General features: G+C 42.9%; 1 protein-coding gene across 1 annotated transcript in view; it reads right to left on the reverse strand.

Moving 5' to 3' along the window:
• Positions 1 to 5,970: 5,970 nt before the first annotated feature.
• The window catches only part of LOC106974984 (cytochrome P450 2J2), a 30,168-nt gene continuing 17,851 nt past the window's right edge, over positions 5,971 to 18,287 (reverse strand). Inside the window, exons 6-9 of the mRNA XM_027059039.2 lie at positions 16,198 to 16,339; positions 13,242 to 13,429; positions 10,224 to 10,362; positions 5,971 to 6,409 (exon numbers count right to left, since the gene is read on the reverse strand). Coding sequence (XP_026914840.1) covers positions 6,231 to 6,409; positions 10,224 to 10,362; positions 13,242 to 13,429; positions 16,198 to 16,339 — 648 coding nt within the window. The 3' untranslated portion in view covers positions 5,971 to 6,230. The remainder of the gene's footprint in view (positions 6,410 to 10,223; positions 10,363 to 13,241; positions 13,430 to 16,197; positions 16,340 to 18,287) is intronic.

Raw genomic sequence — 18,287 nt, forward strand, 5'->3', positions numbered from 1 at the left:
AAGGGAGAGGGGGTGGCCTGGATGGCTCAGTGGGTTAAGTGTCAGACTCTTGGATTTCAGGTCAGGTCATGACCTAGTAAGGGTCAGGCTCAGGGTGGAGCATGCAGTTTGCTTTCGATTCTCTCTCCCCCTCACCCCCTGCCCCTCCTCCATCATGTGCTTGGGCTCACTCTCTCTCAAAAAAAAACAAAAAAAACAAAAAAACAACTAAAGGGGGTTCTTCTAGTTGAATGAAAGAATGCTAAATAGCAACAACACAAGAACAGAAGGAGGTATGAAACTCACTGGCCAAGGTAAATATAGACAAAAACAGAATACTGTGTTACTATTATAGTGGTGAGTAAATGATGAGAGTATTCACAGCAACTATAAATGATGTTGATGCATACACAATATAAATAGTTGTTGACTGTGACATCATTAGTATATAATGGGGGGAAGAGGAGAGGTAAAAGTGTAGAGATTTGTTTATACGTGAAGTTACCCACTTGAAATAGATTGTTATAACCATAGTTTGTGTAAGCCCCACATTAACTACATAGAAAATACCTACAGAAGTTACACAAAAGAAAATGAGCAAAGAATAAAAGCCTATCAATAGAAAAAAAAAAAAAACCATGAAGAAGGATAGCAGGAGAGAAGATGAAAAGAGCTACAAAACAAACAAATCAGTTAACAAAATGGTAATAAATTCTTCTGTATCAATATTTTAGGTAAAAATTGATTAAACTTTTCAACCAAAAGATACAGACGCTGAATGGATTTTAAAAAAAAAAGCAAGACTATGTGCTATCCATAAGAAATAATAGGGCGGGCTAGAAAGTAAGGGGATATTAGAAATGGAAGACAGTCCTCTGATGTGGCAGTAAGAAGAAATCAGGAGTATTTTTCAACCTTTGAAAAAGAAGGAAACACTGCCATTTGCGACAAGGGTGAACCTGGAGGACACGGTAAGGGAAGTAGGACAGACAGACAAAGAAAAATACTGCATGATCTCACTGAAATGTGAAATCTAAGAAGCCGAACTCATAAATGCACAGGGTAAAATTGTGGTTGCCAGGGGCTGGGGGGTGTGGGAAATGGGGAGATGTTCACTAAAGTGTACAAAAATGTTCAGTTATGTGGGGTGAAAAGTTCTGGAGATCTAATGTTCATCGTGGTGATGGTAGTTAACATTACTGCATTTTGTACTTGAGGTTTTCTAGGAGGATAGATCTTAACCACCACCCCCCGCCCCCCCTCCGCCACACACACACAAGGTTAACTATAAAGAAGATGGATAAGTTATGTAGCTTGATTGTGGTGATTTTTTTCACAGTGCATACTTACATATAAAGACAAGTTGCACACCAAAAATATGTGCAAAAATATCTCACATTAAAGTCTTTTAAACTGAAATAAATATTAGTTAGAATTTATTAATAATTTAAAGCTGTTAAAAATAACTCATCTTAAGTTTTTTTTGTTTCATAAATCCACTGTCTGGGCATCCTCAGGGAGTTTCTGTTGTTTGCTCTGGATCCTGTGTGTCGGCCATAGTTTCCTGTTTCTTTACGTGGTTTATAACTTGTTTGTTAAAAATTTGACATTTTAAATGGTATAATGAGGGGACTCTGGAGATCAGAAACCACCCAGGTCTGTTATTATTACTGTTGTTATTTTTGTTGCTTGTTGTCTGGTGACTTTCTGGGGCTGATTCTGTAAAATTTCTGTTCCTCCTTAAGGGCAGCCGGTGGGCATTCTCCTCTGTTATCACTGACTTCAGCTACCCTGTGGACAGAAGTTTCCTTAAATGCCTTGAAGCCTCTCAGGGCTCTGCATAGGAGTCAGGTTACATCTGACACTCTAGAAGGTACTTTACAACTCTGTCTTAGCCTTCATTTCTTGCTTTCCTCCTGTGAGCCTCAGGCTTGGCCAGAGTGAGAGATCTGGGCCTTGCCAGGTCCTTCCTGGCCACACACATGGTCCTTGCATGTACCTGGCCATTTAGATTCCCAGAAATATGCCAGAACTGTTGGAAGCCCCATGGACATCTCCTTCCCGGGTTTTTCCTTTTCATCCTCTCGTTAGCACCATTGGGTATTGCCACCTGGGGTGACCACAGTGTGGTACAATTGTTACCGATTTTTGTTTTAAACGAATGCCTTATGGTGTGGTTCACACAGACTGAACTTTGAGTCAGGTCAAATAAAGATATGCCCTGAAAATGGGATTTTTCAAGGAACTGCCAGACAGGTCAGGTAGCGACCGACCGCTGTTTGGGCACGGTGCCTTCGGGCTGCTCCAGCCACCCACCCTCCCCACCTCACCCCTACCCCGCTCCCTCCAGTGGTTGCTTGGCACTTGGCTGTCTCAGCTCCATAGTTGGGAGGCTGCTGCTTTTCAAGGAGACTGCAGAGCTGGGGAGAAGAGAGCAGGAATAGGGCAGGTTCACATGCCACAGCGCTTGCCGTTCTGATTGAGACCCAGCTCTTTTATTTTTATTTTTTCTGCCTTAAACAAATGCTCAGATTGTTGCAAGACTTTGGTTACTTTTCAGGGTTCCAGAAATGCTGACTCTGACAACTTTTGCTACTTTGCTTGTTGCTTTTATAGAGGAGTGGCTTTTGGAGGTCCTTGATTTGCCATTTCGGAAGTTCTTCTCCCCATAAATCAAGATTCTGGAAGTAGCAGGGACCTTAGTATGCAGTCTCTGACTGTGAACTTGAGGCACATAGAACTAAGAGTCTTCTTGCACAGCAGCAGGAAATGCTTGACACCCTGCACCTTTAAAGCTTCTGTTCTGCCGTAGTCACTTGGCGGCTCACCCCCAGCCCATAGGTCCAACAAACATTTACCGAGCATCTCCTATATGCACCAAAACTCAGGCACAGGCACCCCCAAAAAGCTCAGGGTAACTGGGAGAGATTACACGGATATAGGACTTTAAAACTTTGGAGTAAAACTCTCAGAGAATGAAGGAGGAAGCAACCAACCAGCTGAGAGTCAAGAAAAATGTCATTGAAGAGCTGACATGTAGGGCTAGGTATGCCACGTGTGATGAGAGACTTCTTATAGAAAAAAATAGCTTATATAAAGACGTGAAAATGACAGAGGACCTAACCTGTCTAGGGAATTGATAGGAGCTCACTAGTTGGGCAGAAATACTGAGAGACATGGTTGATGAGGTGAGCAGCTTTCCGATCACAAAAATTATCCTACGCCCGCCCGGCCAAGGAGCAGGCCCCTCCCCATGGCCATCCACCGTCCAACTCCAGAGGACGCCACTCACTACGAGGGGAGGACAGCCAGTGGTAGCACCTGGGGTTTCACCATGCAGCAGCCCTGCGAAAGGGCTATGCTGACCCTGGAGTCAGTAGGGGGAACATATTGTTCTGTGACTCCAGTGAGGAAAAGATCAAATTGTCTAGAAAAAAAGGTGTAGAAATAACAAAAATGTTTTGTCTGAAATAACTATAATAGCATTGCAACCACAATTTATTATATGCCAAATACACTGTTACTTTGTTTAATATAATATATACGATATACACTGTATGTAATATATAGATTTATGTTTAAGTATTTAATATGTATTAAAGTAACATTTTGTATATTATGTATATATAGAGACACACACACATATATTTGGTGTTCACAGTAACTACAAACATAAATCTATATGGTCCTCACAATTAAAATGCTGATGTGTCTGTCAGTTTAGGATAACTTATGCTGCATAACTAATAATCCCGAAGTCTTAGTGGCTCACAACAAAATAGGTTTGTCGTATCTCGTGTCCATCTTAAGTCAGCTAGGACTCTGCTTTCTGTCTTTGTCACCTGGATGTAGGCCGCAGACCCTTATCTGGGACATTGCTGGTCTCATGGCAGAGAAAAAAGAAACATGTTGAACTTGTGGAACTTGTGCTCTCATTTTACTGAGCGAATGTCATGGCCATTCTTGGATGTATCAGGGTGATTATATAAAAAAGTCCCGTGGAAAGAGCACCACAAAGAAAGGCAACCCAGAGAGGGATAGTGGGTCTTTTGACCAGTCTCATAATTTACCACAGCAGGTGTTATTTAATTCTATTTTGCAGATTAGGATGTGAATTCAGGAAGATAAAGTAGCCTGTTTAATTCACAAGCAAAAGTGAATAAATGGTAAAATTTAGAACTGAATTCAGGCCTGGCCCCCAGTCACCTGACTCTCCATGCTACACTCCCCCACCCCACCCACATCTTTTAATGTTGTTATATATATGACAAGAGCCCTGTGATATCTTTGGACCTTTCATGTACTGGGGCTAAGAGAAGCCTCTCTTCTGACCCTGACTGTTGCAACAGGCATCATCAGCGATTCTGTGCCAGCCCCTGAAAGTGACCCGTTGCATTTGACCCTTTATTCTTGCTTAATTTCATTTCTTATCTGCTTCAAAAGCACAGGGAAAAGTTCTTAGCTTTTCAGAGCAGAACACATAGCTCACGGTGAATGCACAGAAACACAGTGTGAACCAGACAGTAAAAATACCCATCCAGGGACATCAGCCTGTTCTTGAGAACTAAGCCTGGGGAAGAGGGATAGGTGGCCCCATTCCAGAAAGCCACCTGGGAAATGGAAGGAAACAGTGAGGTCAGAACAAACCTGTACTCCTCCACTGTGTTCCTAAAGGATTCTAACAGAACTTGGCATCAGGACTGAGAAACAGGTCATTAGAATGAGGTGACAAGGACAGAGGCGCAGCGGCAGAGATCTGATTTGGGGCGATTGGTCCAATCTAACATTAGCCCACAATTATTCTACCTTATTTTATCCATTAATTCACTATCTATTGAGCCCTATCATGTTCAGGGCACTGTTCTTAAACCAGACGGATACTGTTCCTGCCCTGTAGGAATGTATTCGTTAACTATTGTCGTATAACAATACAGCTGAAAACATAGTGGCTTCAAACAACCGTTTAACTCACAAATCTAAGGTGAGCGGTTTAGGCTGAGTTCAGTTGGGCAACTCTTGTCTCCGCTGGGATCACTCACGCATCTACGTTCGTTCGGCTGCTGGATGTGCTCAGGTCCAGCTCACGCCGGAGGGTCTGAGCACAGCTCGGGTGGTTGGGTAGCCGGCAGCCAGGGCAACATAACAGTAATACCTGGGCTATGTGTTTCTCGTCATCCATCAGGGTAACAGGAGCTTGATTCACTGGTGGTAGCAAAGTTCCAAAAGAGCAGGCAGAAGCACACAGAGTCTCTACCTTAGGGGAAAAAAGATCTTCTATGTGGTTTAGTCCAGTTTCCCAGGTGGCTTTGTGTGTGTTTGCATTGGGGTTGGTGTCAAAACTCCACGGACCATGAGTGTTACTCGGCCGTCCATTTTATGGCCATTGTCTCCCTTCAGCAAATACGTACAGAAGGGTTGAGCAGGATCCTGGCATTTCTGGTTCCCTACTATAAACTACTATACCAGGGCTCAGTTGAGTTTAGGCTGGTAATACCATTCAAAAACGGACCCATCTACTTGCAAGAAAACTCACACCCACCACATAGTTAAATCCAATGTGAACAGCTTGAGAATAAATGCCTGATAGAGGAATTGAGGCAAAGAGTGACCCTCAAAGAAGATAATTCCACATTGTTTCCCAAACCTGTTCCCCAGGTTTAGTTGACAGTGGTCGCCCTCTGCTTGCTCCTGAGTTCAAGGTCAAGGTAGTGTTTCTTTAGGTAAACCTTACAAACTGCTGCTTCTTAGAAACCTGCCTATAAATAGGGGGTGACAGTTGCCCTGCTGACTTGCCAGAGGGCCATTCTGAGGCCGGAGCAAGATAATGCTTGCACAGTGCTACCACGAGTGAGCGCATTTGTGGCTAGCCTCTGGCTGCCTCAGGGTCCACATTCTAACTCTTACCAACCATTTGGCACCACTTTGACCTGAGCTACCTCCACAGGCCAGAAGCAAATCCGTGTCTAAGGAAGCTGGCAAGAAAGAGGCAGATTTCAGCTAGAACTTTTATGATAAGCTTTATGGTTTCCGAATCACTCAAAGTCCATTCTCCCTCTGGTTTTTGTAATAGTTCTTCCTTGACAGCAGGAACCATTATCTGCTTTTCATCTCCTGGATGAAAAGGGTAAATCATTCACAACATAAAAGATCTGCTCAAGGTTCCATCAGAGGAGACAGCAAAGCTGGGATTTGCATGGAGCTTCCTGAGTCCAATTCCTCCGATCGTCCCTCAGGGTCACTCCCTGACAACTTCAAGACCGAGGGACTGCACAGAGGCGGTGGCTGACTGGGGAGACTGTGATGCCCATTCTGAACTTCAGACTCAACTTCTCATTGTCGGGGGCCCTGAAGGTAAATTTTTGCACAAGGGAAGTGAGGAAGATAAACAGCTCAGACTTGGCCAACTGTTCTCCAAGGCACACCCGCTTTCCTGGAAGACAAAAGCATAAGATAGGTCATCTTCCCATCTAGTGTGGGGCTGACATCTACTTCTTGCAAAACCTGAGTAGGAGAAGGGGCTGGAAGGCCCCACAGCTTTACGTATGGAGGCTCCTTTAATCTGATAGCCAGCCAGGCCAAATATAAGTCTGGACTCCAATGCTTTCAAGGGTCAAGCAGCTGACGCACAGGGCGAAGGTACAGGGTGAGGGACCAGAAGAGGAGGGAGGCCTGGGTTGACCTAGAAGGTGAATGTGTAGCCTAAAGACTTTTCAAAATCAATCAGCAAACAACAACACTAGCAGATAACAAAACTGTTGAAAAGTAGAAGCCAGTGAATGTCAGAGCAGGTTTTCTAAAATGTAGGACATCTGTCCCCCATGTCGTGTTTTCCTCCTTAATGACTGGGGACCTCACGGCCATGGATGGCCCTTTGCATTGGAATTATCTCAGGTTCCCTCCTTGAATAGTCCTTCTTATATACAGTGGTCTTTCCCCCAGTGGGGTTTTTGCTTCTGATGTGGGGCCCTTGCTGGATCCCTTAGCTCACACTTGGCACCAACCTAGCCACATCCCAATCCCTGTTAGTGAGGGAGGATCTGGAAGCAGAAGAAGGAAGAGCCAATTCAACTCCTCCAATTCTAGCCCTGTGATTTGGGACTAATTAAGTAACCTCTTCAGTTATCAAGGGAAACTTCTGTGTGTGTGTGTGTGTGTGTGTGTGTGTGTGTGAGAGAGAGAGAGAGTGTGTGTGTTTAAGATGGGAACCTTATTTTATATATTGTGTGGGCTACATACTGAATCCAAATAGAGCAAAGAATTCAATAACTTACACAGCAAAACAAAGTATTTTAACATATCACCTGGATAATAATAAATATTCTAGCTGCGAAAGAGCTTAGCATTAACTTCATCTGGTTAATTCTCAAAAATTGGAAGAATATGATTGAAAACACTTCTTAAGTGAAACATTTTGGGTGGCAGTATTATTAAGATAGCTTTCTGTATGTTACAGTTATTTATTTACTGTTATACTTTCCCTATCATGCCTTTTATTCTGAAACACTTTCAAAGTACAGAAAAGTTGCAAAAATAATACAAAGAGCTTGTTTCTCCCAAGTTATCTGAGCATACACTGTCTACATTACCTGTGAACTCTTTAGTATGTGTTTCCTACAAACGGGGACATTCTCGACATAACTACAATATAACCACCAACTCAAGGAAACACCGATGCATCAGCACCATTTCCTCCTGAGATCCCCAGTCAGGTTTTGCCAGTGGTCCCGATAGTGCCCTTTATTGTAAAAGGACCAGTTGAGTGTCAGCTGTTGCATTTGGCTGACATGCAAGTGATGCCTCAACTTCCATGACTGGCATTTTTTTTTTTTTTTTTTTTTTTACAAAGCTGTTTATTTTAATTGCAGGATAGATAACATACAGTGTTATATTAGTTTCAGGAGTACACCATAGTGCTCCAACAGTTCTATTCATTCCTTGGTGCTCCTCACAACAGGTGCACTCCTTAATCCCCATCACTTTTTCACCCATCCCCCACCCACCTCCCCTCTGGTAACCCTCAGTTCTCTATAGTTAAGAGTCTGTTTCTTGGTTTGTCTTTCTCTCTTCTTCTTTTTTTTTCCTTTGCTGGTTTGCTTTATTTCTTAAATTCTACCTATGAGTGAAATATGGTATTTGTCTTTCTCTGACTTATTTCGCTTAGCATTACACTCTCTAGCTCCACCCATTCTCCTCCTTGGGATCTTATGGCTACCATGTAAACAAACTCAGGCTAGGTTGACAGAGAATGAGAGGTAACATGGAAAGCCCTGTGGTTGCAGCTGAGGTCCCAGATCAGCCTTTCAGCCAGCTGACCTCCCAAACACATAAACACACCCAGCTAAGACCAGAACTCCCTAACTGAAGTGTAGATTTGTAAGCACTAATATTGTTTTAATAACTTATCATTTTAAGCCACTGCGTTCGTGGACTGTTTGTTATGCGTACATATGCTAACTGACACCTGTGGGATGAACTCTGAATCAAAGTGAAAGGGACTTGAAGGGGGAAGAGAGTTATATTCTAGTTGTGCTAAAGACAGCAGTAGATGAGAAGTATAAAACCTTAACTCGTAGGCCCTGTTCTGCCTCATTCCTTGGATAAGAAACCACTCTGTTATTCTTAGTTTCCTTATATGAAGAAAGGAAATACTGGTCTCTTTCCTAGTTATTAATAACTGGGTGGCTGCAAAGATTAAATGAGATAATGTGCTTGCAAATGAAGTCTGTAATTAAGAGGGTGTGATAAAATTCTCAATAGCAAAGCACCAGTGAGGCAAAAATAATTATAATCCAATCCTTGAAATAGACGGCTGGGACTTGGTACTGAAATATAAAACTTGAAGTTACTGTAGACAGAAGACTGGAAGGTATTCCTATATCTCACAGCAGCTTTCCTATCAGGGAGGATTTGTCCAATGTGAGCAAAGATGACTTGGAATCAGGTGAAGAAAGACAAAGAAGCTCTAATCAGAAATCAGCCCAGATAACACTCAGGGCGGTGCTGCACCTTGGACTTCAGGTCTTATCACATGGGTTCAAATTCCAGTTCCTCCCCTTCTGAGCCCTAGTGTCATCAACAGCAAAAGGATATTGGATCAGAAAAGCAATCTGTATTTATTTTTAAGTCAATGATAAGCAGACTATCGTGCATTCCACAGTATGGGCTCCGTGTAGCATTTAGTTATATGTATATAACTAAATAATATAACTATATTATTATATATACGTACATATATGTGTTTGTTTAGGAGACAGTGCTAGGAAGAACACAGGCTTTAGTTTTTGATAAATCTGGTTAACACTGAGTTCTCGCTCTGCCACATGAATTTGATGACTTTAGATGTCATAGTTACCCTTCTAAGCCTCAGTCTCTTTATCTTTGAAGTGGTTCTAGTAATGTGAACCCTGCAATGTTACACCAGAGCGCATGCTAATGAGAGCAGTTTTTTTTTTTCTTTTCCACTTCATTCATTGTCAAATCCTCAGAGTTGATGCTTGACATGTAATAGATGCCCAAGAAATCTTTATAGAATTCAGGAATCGGGGAATTACTTGAAAAAAAATCTAAGCAACATACCCTAACTCAATACCTGGAATATTCTAAGAATTTTTGTTATTCATTTTACAATGTTAAGAATTAAAACACCCTTTTGGAACTGGCTGGCTTAGAAACATGTGAGAGTTTTCACTACATCCTCTTTTGTACTTTACAAGCTTTGAACCATATAAGTGTATTAGCCAGATTTTTAAAGGGTAATTAAAATTGTAAAAATCAAAAGCTCCTCTTAGGGTAGAATCCCACCTAGTTAGGACAGTGGCATCCAGAGTCATTCCTGATGGCCATAATGATAAACAAGTAGCCCCTTTCCTTGCCCCACCCCCATCCTATTTTTATAAATTGCCTCTAGCTCTATGTGAGTGGGTGGCTTTTAAAAAGAACTTGAGACATTTAAAACCTCTATAGAGATAGCAAATATCCAACCTTCTTTGTGAGCGAGAGATGGGGACTGAATCTCTGTCCCCAGTGCTCTGGGGAACAGAACAAAGTAGAGCTAAAACCTCCATCAGATGCAAGCAAGGGCTGAGGAAGTAAGGAATCCACAGGTGCGGAGAACAGCAGGAGGGGAGTCACGCTGAACAGGGCTATCTGGAAACCTTCAAAAAGCCAAGCGTGATGGGGAAAAAGGGTAGGGAAGGGCCAAAAGAGGGACTGTGGATTCTCACACTCCTTTTGTCACAACTCACCTACTGAGAAAGGCAGAAAGTATTCCCTTTTCTTAAACTGTCCATTCTCCAGAAAATGCTCCGGATTGAACCTGTCGGGGGTGGCCCATTCTGTTGGGTCCCTGTGCAGTGCAGTCAGATTGGTAACGATCACGGTTCCCTAGAAAAGGCAGAAAACACTCAGGCGAGGCTTGACCCATGCAACACGTGTACTCAGAAGTGCAGCAGTCACCTGACTCCCATTCCAGGGCTTGACCACACCCCAGACTCCCTCACACTCCCCAACTCACTGTCTTCTGAGCCTAACCCCTACCCACCCACCACCCCCTCCCCCGCAGCCACCCTGCTCTTTGCATTGGTATAGCTTAAAATGATGGGCTTGCAGGGAATTTTCTCAGAGAAGTGTAGCTTCTACTGACTGCAGAATGGATCTTTCTACAGGGACATGTCTACACCAGAGAGAATAATGCAACAGCTAGCTAGTCAGTACCATACCCAAATCAACCCAGCCGCTCAGCGAAGTGATAACTCTGGCAGCTCTACCCAGGGAAAAGATACCCCATGCATCTCTCTTTTTCCCATTCTCTTCCCTTTAGTGTCTGGTATACTCCCCAGAAGGCTTAATAATAGGATCAGGTCCCCCAGTGAAGGGAACCACAATTCATCGAAGGACACAACGAGAAACGAGAAGTCCTCTGTGTTGTCTCCCTTTCCCTCATCTGCCTTCAATCCTTTAGTGAGGCAGCTCACTTTTACTTTAAATGTCTCTTGGTTCTGTCACTTCCATTCTGTGTCCACCCCCGCCTCTGATCCAGGCTACCAGCTGCCTTGCCTACAGTCTTGTAAGAGCTGCCCACCATGCCCGTGGCCTCTCTCGCCTTTCAATCTGCTCCACGCTCTAAAAGCAGAGTGAGCTTTGGACATGATAGAATGATGCCAACCCCCAGCCGCCCTCCCACACCTTGAACACCCTTCCCTGGCTTCCCATCACCCTTAGGGGAGAGACCCATCTCCTGACCCCTGTCTGGACCACTCTCCTTCTTCCTGCACTTGCACTCCAGACGCCTTCTTTCAGCTTCCCAAACATGCTATGTTCCCACTCATTTCTAGGCCTTTTTATAAGCTGTTCTCCTTGCCTGGATGCCCTTCCTCCCTACTTTGTCACTGAGCTAAGTCTCCATCACTCGTTAATCCTCAGCTCACACACCACTTCCCTTTGGAAGCCCTCTCAGACCACTCGTGCCCCTCCTCCCCATTCCAGCTGGTCTGTATCTTTATGGAAACCAGCGGGTTCTCCCCTCTGGGCAGTTTCCGTGGTTTATAAGTATATACTTGCATGATTATTTTGTTCAGAGTTGTTTTCCCAGGTGGGAGCCTTTTAGATGCTTACTGGATATTTGTTAAGTTAGTAAATCACTGCTATTTTGAGCACTTTCTACGCTAAACACTACATGCATGACCTCATTTTCTCTCCATCCATGAAGTAGTTTTAAATGGCATTTTACAGATAGATAAGTCTTAGCTCTGAGAGGTGAAGTGATATGCCCAGAGTTACGCAGTGGGAAGAGGTAAAGCCGTGATCTGTACAAGGTCTAGTTCATGTCAAAGGCATGGCTCCTGGCCTCTACAAGATATAGTCACTAAGATCTCTCAGTTCCCAGGATCTTTATTTTTTTTTTCAACATTTATTTATTTTTGGGACAGAGAGAGACAGAGCATGAACAGGGGAGGGGCAGAGAGAGAGGGAGACACAGAATCGGAAACAGGCTCCAGGCTCTGAGCCATCAGCCCAGAGCCCGACACGGGTCTCGAACTCCCGGACCGCGAGATCGTGACCTGGCTGAAGTCGGACGCTTAACCGACTGCGCCACCCAGGCGCCCCTCCCAGGATCTTTATTAAAGCTGATCTTTAAAGCCAGTGGTAGAATGAGTCTGTTGAGCTAAATGAATTGCTAGAAAAATGCACACTGCACCTGTGAAATAATTTAGACTTAAGCCTTCACCCACGAGATGTCTATCAATAAGAAAACAGTGAATGGAAACAGCTGTAGGAATAGGATAGGAATAGGTAAGCTCCCCTGGTTCTGCCTGTTGAGAGAAGTTCCCGGTAAGACACCCACAGAGGGATCTAGACAAACTGGAATGGATCCACAGAAGCCAACCCACACCCTGAGAAAGCAAAGGAACTGTAAATGTGCAATGTGCAGAGACGACACCAGAGGGCAGAGGAGAGCTGTCTGCCTAGATCTTAAGACTGGTGGGCGGAGAGAACAGAATTTCCTTTGTGAGGACAGGAATTTAACAGGGGCCAACTGAGAACACTTGCAGGGAGACTCTTTTAAAGTCCAAGTAAGGCAACTCCTGTGGAGAGAACATGGTGTAGTACAAAAAAGATGAGCCTGGGAAACAAACCGATCTGGTTCTGGAACCCAACTCTTGTCTCTTTGTAGTTGAGAGATCTTATGCAAGCTTTATCACTCCTGAGCCTCGACTTTCCAATTTATAAAATGGGAATAATAGGTATTCTGAAGACTGATGAATACATTTTGAAAGAATCTATATAGTCCATGTTACATACTCATTGCTTAATAAGTATTGGTTCCGTTCTTTTTCTAATAATTCATATTGCATACACCTGGATTGGTTTCCTTTGTGAGGCAGTCCCATGACAGGTCTGTAAGTAAAAGCTGGAAAAAATACTCCAGCATTAATGTGATATTGACCCAGGTGGTCTCAAATGTCCCTTCCTATTTTAATGTTCTAGAACCCCAGGATTGTGAAGCAGAATTTTCCAAGTCTGGCAGGTTCCTAGCACTGTGAGAAGCTCCACAAAGGCAAAGAAAAGGGCTAATACCGATTAACGTCTCATTGGATTAATGTTCCAAAGATCACACATGGAGAAAAAAACTAGTATTATCTCAGGTATAATATATCTCTTTCCCATTTAAGTGATTCCCTAAGGCAAGAGTATGAGTCACTTTCCAGTTCAGAGCTCTAAAAGATGGGTTTGAAGATCGGAGGCTGAGAGTCCCTGGTTACCTTGGGCAGGTAGTAGCCAGCTAGCATGGTATCATCTACCACTTCCCTGGGCACATTCAGGGGGATGATGTTTCCCATTCGTTGCACCTCATGGATGAAGGCATTGGTGTAGGGCATGGACTCTCGAGCGGCTGTGCTTGGTATGTGCGACTGGCCAATCACCCTGTCGATCTCAGCTTGGACTTTTTCTGGAAAAGAAGGTTCTATTATTCTACTCTTCCACAACTTTCCTTAAGCCCGATTAAACTAAAGAATGGCATAACCAGGATCAAAATGGCTAAAACTATAGCAGGCTCTATAGACTCTGATTTCTCAGGAATTATATGAGTGGAAAGTGGGCCTGGGTTTTAGACAAATCTGGTTGCAAACTCTTGCTCTACAACATTACTACTGCAAGTTACTTAAACTCTGTGAGGCTGTTTTCTCTTCTTACCAGTAAGGATAAATCTACCTTCCTCTTAAGGATGTCTTGAGATTTACATGAACTGGTTTAGGTGAGCACCCAACACGTCAAAGACGCTTCTAATTGTGCCCCAATATAGCTGTTTTCCTTTTTTTTTTTCTACAATAAGACATTTTTAGCTGGACGCCTGGTTACCCAGCTACATACTACATTTCCCAGATTCCCTTGTAAGTGTGACCATGTGATTAAGTTCTGGTCAATAGAATAATGTAGAAGGAATGTCTGGTACTTGAAACATGTCCTTAAAGGAAGGGTGTTTCCTTCTTCCCTTCTCACTTGTGGAAAGGCAGCCCTCAAGGTGAGCCATCTTTAAGAGTATAAACAAGGCCATCATTCTAGATACAACAGAGCAACATGTTGGAAGAAGCTTAGAACCCAAAGTGCTCTGCTGAGTCAAGCTTAGATTTTTTAATTTTGACAGAAATAAGAATTTTTTAAATATATTTTATTTTTATTTTAGAGAGAGTGAGCGGGGGAGGGGGCAGAGGGAGAGAGAGAGAGAACCTTAACCTGGCTCTGTGCTAAGTGTGGAGCCCAACATGGGGCTTGATCCCATGACCCTGGGATCTTGACCTGCCTGAGCTGAGATCAAGAGTCAGACGCTCAACTGACTGAGCCACCCAGGCACCCCTAGAATTTTTTTTCCTGACCATTTAATGAGTTTTGAAAATTATGGTAAAATACATGTGACCTAAAATTTACCATGCTAATCACATCTAAGTGTATAGTTTAATAATGTTGTGCATATTCACATTGTGCAACCAATCTCCAGAACTTTTTACCTTGAGAAACTGAAACTGTACATCCACTAAACAATAACTTCTCATTTTCTCCTACCCTAACTCCTGGCAACCCCCATTCTACTTTCTGTTTCTATGAATTTGCCTACCGTAGAAACCTCATAAAAATGGAATTATACAGTATATGTCTTTTCGTGACTGTATTATTTAATTTAGCATAATGTCTTCAAGGTTCATCAGTGTTATAACACATGTCAGAAATGCCTTCCTGTTTAAGGATGAATAATATTGCAATGTATTCCGTATTTTATTCATCCTTTCTTCCATTGATAGACACTTGGGTTGTTTCTACCTTTTGGCTATTGTGAATAATGGTGCTGTGAAGATGGCTATAAACTATCATTTAAAATTTTTGTTTAATACTTATTTATTTTTGAGAAAAAGAGAGAGAGAGAGAGAGAGAGCAAGTAGGGGAGGGGCAGAGAGAGAGGGAGACACAGAACCTGAGGCAGGCTCCAGGCTCTGAGCTTGAACTCACGGACTGTGAGATCATGACCTGAGCTGAAGTTGGATGCTCAACTGACTGAGCCACCCAGGTGCCCCTATCATTTTAAGCTATTGTTATTTTGGAGACCCTATTACAGAAGCCAACTCTATATCCTAATGAGATAGCTTTTAAACTTTTTAGAAAATGTAATTCAGAGTTCCAAACGCATTTTACATCATAAATCATAAAACATACTTTTATGTAAATATATGGAAAGAAATAAAGTTTGATGAACAATCTTATCCTTCGTACATGGGAAGTACTCTGATCTTTATTTTTAGTTTAGGAAAAAATGTTGGTCTTGATCCACTAAATTGATTTTATATCCCGTTAATAACCTGTTATCCAAAGTTTGAAAAACTGTATCCTAGCATCCCATCTCTCCAGCTCAAATTTGCTCTGGGTCCTGGAGAGGAAAAAAAAAAAAAAAAAAAAAAAGATTATAACAGTCACTGCCTTTGAATGGATGACAGTCTTTGGGGAAGATATATGAATAATGTGCAATCGCATAGTAATGGAGGTGTGTTAGGTTATCTCTAGAGGAGGAAAATAATCCAGTAATAATAAAGTCATCTCTAGAGTAAGTAGTTTCCTATTAGAGTGGGGAAACATCTTAGAGGAGGTTGTATTTGAGCAGATTCTTCAGGCACACCTGGTGATTTACCATGTAGAGAAAATGGGGAAGCAGATGAGAGGGAAGAGCAAGCTTGATGGCAGAGGCATGAATAAGGACAGTGCAAAGAAAACAGCATGTAATTTAGTGAGGCCACCATGTACGGTGGGTGGAGCTAAGGCTGGACAGGCAGAAGAAGGAACATCAGAGAGCATGATATTCCAGACTCAGGAGTCTGAACATTATCCACAGGCCAATGGAAGACATGACTTAAAAGGCTAGAAGCTTGTAACAAGATACATTCGTGTAAGAATGTAAGTCTTTTCCTGAAACTCACCACAGTGTCCATTGACTTCACTGTTTTCACTCTAGATTCTGAGTTTCCTGAGGGCAGGGACTCTGTTACACTGGGATTATGTGAACCCATCACAGTCCTAACAGGAAAATTGAAGAACGTGCCCATTCTCAAGTCCATGTCACCTCAAGACTGTTTTTCCATTCTACCATCCTATCTTCTAGTCCCAACTTGGGGGCCGTATGCTCTAGGAGACACCATTCTGTCCTGCCCCAGGCACACTCACTGGCATGCTCACCTTGGATTTCTGGGTATAAGGCCAAATAAAGCAGACCCCAGCGCAGTGTTGTGGAAGTTGTCTCCGTTCCAGCAAAGAAGAGGTCCAGGGTGCTGTAGATGAGGTTTTCTTCGTGGAAACTTGAAGTAGCATTGCCCCTATTCTAGAAAGCACAAGGTTATAGGTTTATTCAGTGGGTTCTTGGTTGCTACAACACACAAGGGCTTCATCTTAGGGAGAGGATGTGGAAGAAAAGATTCCCAGGAGAAATACCTTTCCTATGGCCATCTCAAGAGGTAGAGACTTTATTTCAGCAAATTAGCATCCTCTCGCCCCAAGTGCTGGAAACTTTTGCTGGCTTTGGTGGATGAAAATCAAGACACTTATTTTTTTTTTATATCTATAATTTTGGAGAATCTATTAGTACAGTGGGAAGAGAATCAGTTCAGTGGAAAGACAGACTAGGGTTCCAATATTAGCTACACCATTCACTCTCTGTATGACCTAGGGCAAGTCACTTAATCTTTCTGTGCTTCAGTTTCCTGTTTCAGAAAATAGCAATGAAATACACATGCCCCTTAAGATGACACTATAAATTACATGAGATGAAAAGAGCACATAACAAATACTCAACGTGTTTGTACTGATACCAGGAAGAATAATCTGAATTCCTCTTATGGAGAACAATGCTCGTATCTCCCCGTTAATGTCTTCCTTTCTAGGTGAAACCACTCTCATTCCATCAACCATTCCTCATGGAATTCCTTCATCTTTACCACTTTGCCCCGGACACTTCAATTTGCCAACAATCTGCTCAGTGTGTGGCTCCGTACCTGCACAGCATTTAGCAAGTGACGTCTCCTCCTTTGAGGAGAAATCAATGCTTCTACTAATGTTATGCCAGTAAGGTGAGATAAAAGGGGAGATGGATAGAAACCTACCAGTCTGGTCAATCCCAAGAGGAGACACAACTAATCTGACGAGTCAACGATTATGACAGTGATACTGATGCATCGAGGTATATTGAACACAGGGGTGACTGGGCTAAAGGCTACACATCCAATTTGGCTTTTCCCTCCTTCTTTCCTATAATGTTGGAAAGTAGATGATAGGAAGATCAAAGAGGAAGGCAGAAGTCCCACTCAGGCCCTGAGGCTGAACTCTGGCATCCAACTCAGCTTTTCTTGTGTTCTGCACTGGGGGGTGAGGGAAGGGGCAGGCAACTGGGCCCAGATCCAAATAACAATGAAAGAGTTCTTTGAAGCTCAACTGTTAGCTTTCCTTTTGTGTATAGCTCCTTCAGATATGGGCAAAGAGCAGAGAATAGAAGATGAACAGGCAGTATTTGAGTACCCCAAGGACTCAAGCCAAATATCATTTACCCCATCCTTATTTCTACCTGCCTCATCAATCCTGAATTAATGCTGCTTCTACACTCTATGAAATACTGCTTCTATTTTGACTCCCCGTGGTAAGCTAAATAATGACCCACAGAGATGTCCATATCCTAGTCTCTGGAACCTGTGGGTGTTACCTTATATGCTAAAAGGGACATTGTAGATACGATTAAGTTAAAATTTTTGATATGGCAGGAGGCCCCTGGATGGCTCAGTCGGTTGAGCATTCTACTTCAGCTCAGGTCATGATCTCATGGTTCATAAGCCTGAACCCCTCACTGGGCTCTGTGCTGACAGCTCAGAGCCTAGAGCCTGCTTCAGATTCTGTGTCTTCCTCTCTCTCTCTGCCCCTCCCCTACTCACACTCTGTCTTTCTGTACTAAATAAACATTAAAAAATTAAAAAAAGAATTTTGATATGGAAAGATGATTCTGGATCATTCCAGTGGCTCCAAAGTAATTACAAAGGTCTTTATAAGAGAGAGGCAAGAGAAGGATGGCAGCAGAGAAGATGCTCCATGCTGGCTTTGAAGATGGAAAAAGGGGCCATGAACAAAGGCAGCCTCTAGAAGCTGGAGAAGTCAAGGAAACAGATTCTTTTCTAGGGCCTCCAGAAGGGACCAGCCTTGCGAGCACCTTGATTTTAGCCCAGTAACACTGATTTCAGACTTCTGACCTCCGGAACTATAAGAGAATAAACGTGCGTCGTTTGGAG

The sequence above is a fragment of the Acinonyx jubatus genome, chromosome C1 (assembly GCF_027475565.1).
Source record: "Acinonyx jubatus isolate Ajub_Pintada_27869175 chromosome C1, VMU_Ajub_asm_v1.0, whole genome shotgun sequence".
Classification (NCBI taxonomy): Eukaryota; Metazoa; Chordata; class Mammalia; order Carnivora; family Felidae; genus Acinonyx; species Acinonyx jubatus.